At 39.6% G+C, this 7,058-nt stretch overlaps 1 protein-coding gene across 1 annotated transcript; it reads right to left on the reverse strand.

Moving 5' to 3' along the window:
* Positions 1-1,129: 1,129 nt before the first annotated feature.
* On the reverse strand, positions 1,130-6,849 carry LOC116672059 (TNFAIP3-interacting protein 3). The gene is made up of 10 exons (XM_032503638.1): positions 6,666-6,849; positions 5,365-5,468; positions 4,697-4,787; positions 4,396-4,464; positions 4,233-4,298; positions 4,031-4,134; positions 3,794-3,914; positions 3,085-3,159; positions 2,327-2,452; positions 1,130-2,217 (listed from the first exon to the last, which is right to left on the reverse strand). Exons 1-10 carry the CDS (start codon positions 6,693-6,695, stop codon positions 2,110-2,112), a joined length of 894 nt encoding a protein of 297 aa, XP_032359529.1. The 5' UTR covers positions 6,696-6,849; the 3' UTR covers positions 1,130-2,109.
* Between the last annotated feature and the right edge of the window lie 209 nt (positions 6,850-7,058).

Here is a 7,058-nt window from a genome sequence, read left to right on the forward strand (position 1 = left end):
ACACACACACACACATATACATATATATATAAATAAAACAATACACCAAACTTTGGTTCAGTTCAGGATGTTTGACCCACGATTTGATACAAACCTCAATTCTTTTTTTTTGGGGGGGGGGCCTCATTAAACCTAATATTTTTGCTGCCACATAGCATCGTTTTGTCATTGATAACATCCCAGTTTGCAACACAGTAGGGTAAGACAACAGATACCTTATTTATTGATTGATTTCAATTTTAATTGATCCAACAAAGATTGTATTTTACCTTAAAATAATTGTTTCAAAAATCGTTTCAGTGGTTCATTAAGGCTGAATCCCATTTCTCCATCTTACCCCTACCCCTTGGCCCTTGAAACCAAGTCTTTGGAATGAGACATAAGAATGATGGTAACAATTCCGTTCCCAACCTGTAGGGGAAACGAAGAGGAAAAGTGCTTTGGTGCCTCCTGTAAAGGTGCTGGTTGACAAGTAGCTAATGCTAATGCAAATGTAATTTTCGGTGGGTAACGTAACATTACGACACACGCTTCAACACGCTCATTTATTTTTAGTATGATTGTTTTGACCACGGTTAACAACTCTGGGCTAGCTAACCCACGAATTTATTAGTAACGTTAGCTTTATAGATAGACAACTAATCTCATGGTAATTTAGCTAGCTAGCACACCTCTGTTTTCTGCCTCAGTCTCCCTGCGCTGCGAGGCTTCAGTCGGGATGAGAGCTGACAACAGCCCTGGTCCGCAGACACATCCATTCCACAGTCAGCCCCCAGCAAGCTAGCAACCATTCACTATCATTGCAGCCCCAGCCCGGGGACATATCCACTGTCAACCCCCAGCCAGCTAGCAACCTTCCCGGTCAGCACGTAATTCTGGTGCTAAGGACGTAAAACGGCAGTTGGGAAACAGACCCAGGCACCCGAGTCAGAACTGCGGACACTTGTAACGTTAGCTACACCTCCGTTAACGTTACCGGTGCCCCCTCTTTTGCTTTTAGTCGTCTGTACAGTTAGCTGACTTTACCAGGAAAGACAGGAATAAGGCCCCAAGGACCAAGGACTACTAGTAATTTAAAGATGTGGTAACCATCCACAGATACAGTAAATTCTGAAGAGGGAAGATTTCATATCACCGTGATGCTTTATTTTCATGATAAATAAACAAAAAACAGAAAAACCAATAACAAATTCCTTCAAACATTCATACATATGGTATACAGTACAAAAAATGCTCCTATGCCTTTTTTTCTTTTTGTCATAACCTCTTTTTTTTTTTTTCTCTGACAGGCCTCAGGTGCAATTGAACTAATACTGAATGAATAAGTACAACTTGGCAACATGGTGCTCGTTCTTCCTGTCCTTAAAGTGTCCTCATACCACAGAGGTGCTTTATAGCTAGTCGAATCAATTACAGCCCTTGTCGTCACAACATGACTCGCATTTTTGAATTCCTCCTGACAGATGACGGTATGCCTGTGTACGTCTAATAGTTTCAGCATTCAGCTCTGATGCACAGCAGGAGAAGAGCCGACCACTATGATGATGCTTTGTTTTTCCTTGGAATTATCTCCCATCTGTACCGGGCACACTGTGGTTACAAGTACTTGAAACAGAAAGAACATTCAATTTATTCATGTTGCACCTTTGTTGGAGAAACTAGTGTTATGGGCAGTGCAATAATATCTCTCTCACTTTCTATCTTGGACACAAGAGTGGCAGGAACTGAGAAAGCTCACAATGGCTTACATTGCAAACTTTGCACACGATAGGTGGAATTATTTATTTCACTCTGCTTTGCTCCTCTCAGGACCTGTTTATACGACGGGATTGCATTTCTTTTTCACAGGCTGTTTAAATGTCTTTTTATGTTTGCTTCCTAAGTCTGGTAATGGCCCAGGCTGGTGGATTGGCTTCGTTACACAAAGCTGAACCTGCAGCAGACGGTTGGCCATGGACTGGAACAGAACAGAGCTAACCTCCTTGATGTTGTCCTGTGTGACAAACTAGCAGCAAAGTCTCACCCTGCTAATGATTAACTGTAATCTGTGACAGGCAACATACATTATCACATAAAGAGCAAGGATGCTGTTGTATTTTGCTCTTTTTTTCAACGTCTTTGTAGCTGGATGAGGTGCTGATTAATCCGGCGAACCTCCCAGTTTGTTGCCCGATTTGTGCAGGTGCATTCAAGTGCAGACGGCGGTGTCCGAGTCAACTGTAAAAACAGAGAGACCCGATTTTAAAGTCATCATGCCTTAAATCTATATTTACTGTAATGAAGGGGGCAGAATACAATCACATAAACTCTGAATGGGGAGTTGTACCTGACATTTGAGGACATGTAGCTCACGGTAAACTTTCTGAAACTTCTTCTCTTGTTCCAAATACTTCTCCTTCAGCTTCACCCTGTCTTTCCGCTCCTTCAAAAAGTCTTCCTTGTAGACTTCGGCCTGAAAAATGGACAACAAGGAAACATGATGTGAGAATATGGGAATTACCCATAATCACTTTCTTGCAGAGAGTAAGAAGAGTGATACCAATCTTGTGTTTTGTGCTACATATGAAGCAGCTAGCTAGCTATCTTAGCTTAGCACAAAGACTGACAAACAAAGGAAAACAGCTATCCTCACTCTGTCTCAAGGGTGAAAATACAGCTACCATCCCCTTGTAAATATCACTGATTAACATGCTATAACTATTTTGTTTAATCTGTACAATTACCAAAGTGTAAAACCAACAATTTGTGTTTTTACAGAGGTTATGTGTCTGACTATTTCTTGGCTGGGAACAGTAATCTCATAACTTACCAGGCAACCATTTTCGTACGGACTGAGCAAACACGTAACAACTAATGTAATGTGTTAATGAGTGACCTAGAGAGGGGCTGATAGGTGGGTGTTGTTACCTGCTGTCAGAGCCAGGCTAGCTGTGTGCAGTCTGTATGCTAAGCTATGCTAACTGCTGCCTTTAGCTTCATATTTAGCGTTCAAACATGAAATTGGTATCTATCTTCTCACCCAACTCGAATAAAAGCAAACAAGCGTCTATTTGAAAATGCACAAATATAATATATAAAGCTCACCTGCTGTTTCCAGACCTGTAGTGTTTCACTGCTCACATCAAGAGGCTGAGTAGTTTGGAGTGCCTCATCTAGAGCCTGAACAAACATATCATAGCAGCTAAAATACCACTGTTGTTGCAGGGAACAACAAACTCAAAAACACATTCTGATATGCAAGAGTGTAACTTTGGTTTTTAGAAGTGGGGTAGAGCTGAAGATCTTTGCCCGACGTACCCGACGGGTTCGAGCAAAGATCTTCATATCTATCATTTTACACGGGCTCGGGTTTCACTCTGGGTTGGACGGTAAATTAAGTCAGGTCAGGTGATGTGTTTAGTGCGAAAATGGATGCTGAGGAGGTGAAATGGAGGCTGGCCTCTGGAGGACTTATTTTATTTCTTTGTTCCAACTTCCAAGTGGCTTATAGCCTACGTTGGTCATGAATAAATTGTGTTTAAAAAAAAAAAAAAAAAAAAAAAAAAAAAAAAAAAAGGTATAAAAGACCCCAATCTTCACAAAAAGCAAAAGACCTGAGTGCGTGTGCACATTTGAATAATGTGGGGCAGTAAACGGGTTTATGCTTTTAAAAAGCTAGGGGGGGGCACACAAAACGGGGGGCTGGGGGTCCAAAAATGGCACAAACTGGATTTTTGAAAAGTGTGGGGGACTTGTGCCACCTGTCCCCAGAGGACATGGCGCCCTCGCTGATATGTAATATTACAGGACTCACCTTGTTTAGTCGTATGATCTCCTCATGCTGATGCTGCCCTCTTCGGGTCAAAGTGGTGTTTTGTGCTCGCAGCTCCTTTGCCTCCTTTTCTGCTTTTTGTAACCCATCAACAGTCTGTGTGAATTTTCCAACGAGAATCAAAAATTATTAAACGTATTTTCCCAGATGTAATCCTTTAAATTGCCTTGAACTGTAGGTGGAATAAAAAAAAAAATACACTCTGGATTTACCTGTATACTCTCTTTATCTTTTGACTCTCTTGTACAAGGTGTCTTTTTTCCTCCTTCACACATCTCCTCTTCAGAGCGCTCATGTTGCAGGGATGCTTTTAAACCTTGGACCTGAGGCAGAGAAAAGGAGACATGACACATGGCGTGAAAGTACTGAAATGACATGTGAGCAAACAAACGCTGAATAAAAACCCCGACTGTGGATTTACCTTTTCTTTGTAGTACCGTAACATGGTGCGGTACTCTTTTGCCCATCTCTCATTAATGCAAAGAAGCTGAGTAAAAAAAAGAAAGAACATGAATATTTTAAGTACTGAAAAGGTACATGTGTGTTCCGGGATGAATATAAATCTCACTTCTGAAACGACTCACCTCCTGCCTTTGCTCCTCCAAGATAAGTATCTGTGCTTTCATTCGGACGTCACTCCTGGCAGCGTCCGACTGCTGCACATGAAAGAGACAAAAAGAGAAACCATTCAAATCTAGCACCCGATATGCCCTCCTATGACTGCACGGGCAATTATGCAATATGACTGTATCCACTAACTTCCTCTTACACATGTTTGGAAGTTTTGCTTTGTTGTGTTTCCAGTAACGCAAAAGAACAATATGGTAATTTCTTTGCGGTCAGGGACTTGGACGTATCTTCCAATGTTGCAACTGGTAATATTACCTGGGTGGCTTCCAGCAGACGGTCGGTGTGATAAACTGCAGCTGTGGGACGCTTGTCCCCGGTGGAGGGGTCCGCCACACAAACCTCGTACCTGAAAACATTTGATCACATGAACAAAAAAATGAACATTGTTTCACCCCTTTTATTAATAACATCAAGCCAGCAGTGGTGGGATGTAACTCAGCACATTCACTCATAAATACATTTTATGCTACTTTATACTTCTACTCCACTCAGATACAAATATTGTACTTTTTACTTATTTATTTGACACCTATGGTTAGTAGTTACTTTTTACATTAAAAACATCACAAAATTACCAAAAAACATAAACTAGTATGTCATGTGATGCTGTACTACAATACTAATTGACCCTAGAACATTACAAAGTATCTAAACTTGGCTCCACAAGGACAAACTACAATGTTAAAATGATCTCACGTGTACTCAGTAGTGGTAAAAACAACAACAATATATAATATTTTACAATAATGTAACACTTTTGAAGCTTTTTTTCCAAGATATCTGCATCATGAGTAATTTTACTCCAGCTACTTTTGATACTTTAAGTGACTTCTGTACTTTTTGATTACCATGTCCATTCAGGACTTTCACTTTAGCCAGTACACGGTAGGAAGAAATCTGCATGAATTATTAATGTCTGATACCTGTCTATGTTGGGCAGTGATGGATACAGTCTGTGTCTCTGTCTGCTGTCTGTGCTTTCTGATCTCTCCCCAGGCACTCTGTCCATTGTGTTTTCATGTAGTGACTGTCAAAACACACACACACACACACACAGGGACATAAATTATACATAACAGCCATTTTATAAATCCTTACTTCTAACATTCATATGGTACGAATCAATGAGAGAAAAATCTATTGCAACTTTAATTAATTTTTGGGAAATTTTGAATCCAAACTATTTTATGTCATGTTTAATATACATGGTTGACTGATGTTGCATAGGTGTCTCCTTATAACCCCTTGATTTTCTTTTACTGTTAGGGAAACTGTAAGCCACCATTACCAATACAATAGATTTATAAATATTCATTTAAATTCATTAAAAAATATGTAAAACAACAACTCACAAAAATAATTACAAATACATAATAATGAATACAATTGTAATCCAGTGGAAATCTACAATCTATAGGTAAATGAAATTAAACATATGAAAACAATAATAATATAATGACGTAGGGACTTTTTAAATGTACATAGCAGTTAACCCCCTTTTTTAAATGTTATTTTAAACATTATAAGCTAATTTTGTTTATTACAGTAAGTACTACTTGGGTGTTCTGGTGGTCTATGGAAAACCTTTCTGGTTAAACTTGCTCAGATTTTTTTTATGGCCTAGGCCTACTATACTATGTATTATTTTGTAGTATCTGTCACATCAGCTCTCAGCACTTGTGATGGGTACACAATAAAGATTGATTGATTGATTGATTGATTGATTGATTGATTGATTGATTCAAAAGGATAGCAGTTTGTTGCAAGCCCTGCCATTAACACAGTAGCCTACATTTTGGAGATGCTGTGCTATCATGCAAGGCGCCTAGATGCATGCTGGGAATGGCACACAGAGACAGCTGACTCAAAACCCACACAGAGGATGTGTGAACTATCTCCACACAGTTACGCAATCACCTCAAGCTCTCAGATATCTTCATATCACTTCATTTTTGAAAATGTGTTAATGATTTTCAAGAAAAAGGAAAGAGGAGAGGGAAAAAGAAAAAGAAAAACCTAACAAAGAATACTAACTATCATATCACTTAATTTTACAATGAAAACAAACTGTAGCATGTGCTCTTCAGGGATCAAGCGTGCCTACATGCTGATGTTGTATTAAGAAGAGTTCTCTAAACCGGGTAAGAAATAAGTAAAATGAATTTCAACTTTCTAAAATATGCACAGACACACATCAACCAAAATAAAATAAAATATATCTCACCATATCGTTGTGTGTTTGGGTCCTCGACATGCGCAGATCCCACAACAGCTGTGATTAGAAGCAACGATTCTCTCCGCACGTTATAAACTGGCACCGCTGAACATTCCGTGTGACGTCATAAAACCAGCATTGTCCAATCAGCTGCCGGGATTCCCTCGCGTGGCCGTTGTGCAATCACAGGGCAACGCCGCTGTGGGACTTTGTTGAAGGAAAGGAAAGTACAAGTACTTGATCAGCCGCTCGAGCGGTAATCATCGATGGAGGTTATGGTACAGATCGATGACTAAGAGAAATACCTGACTCTACACTGCAAGAAATGACACCACATGGCACTTGGTTTCTACTGTATTCATTTATTTATTTTTACTAAGATATATATATATATATATATAT

Source organism: Etheostoma spectabile, chromosome 22 (genome assembly GCF_008692095.1).
Source record: "Etheostoma spectabile isolate EspeVRDwgs_2016 chromosome 22, UIUC_Espe_1.0, whole genome shotgun sequence".
Taxonomy (NCBI): Eukaryota; Metazoa; Chordata; class Actinopteri; order Perciformes; family Percidae; genus Etheostoma; species Etheostoma spectabile.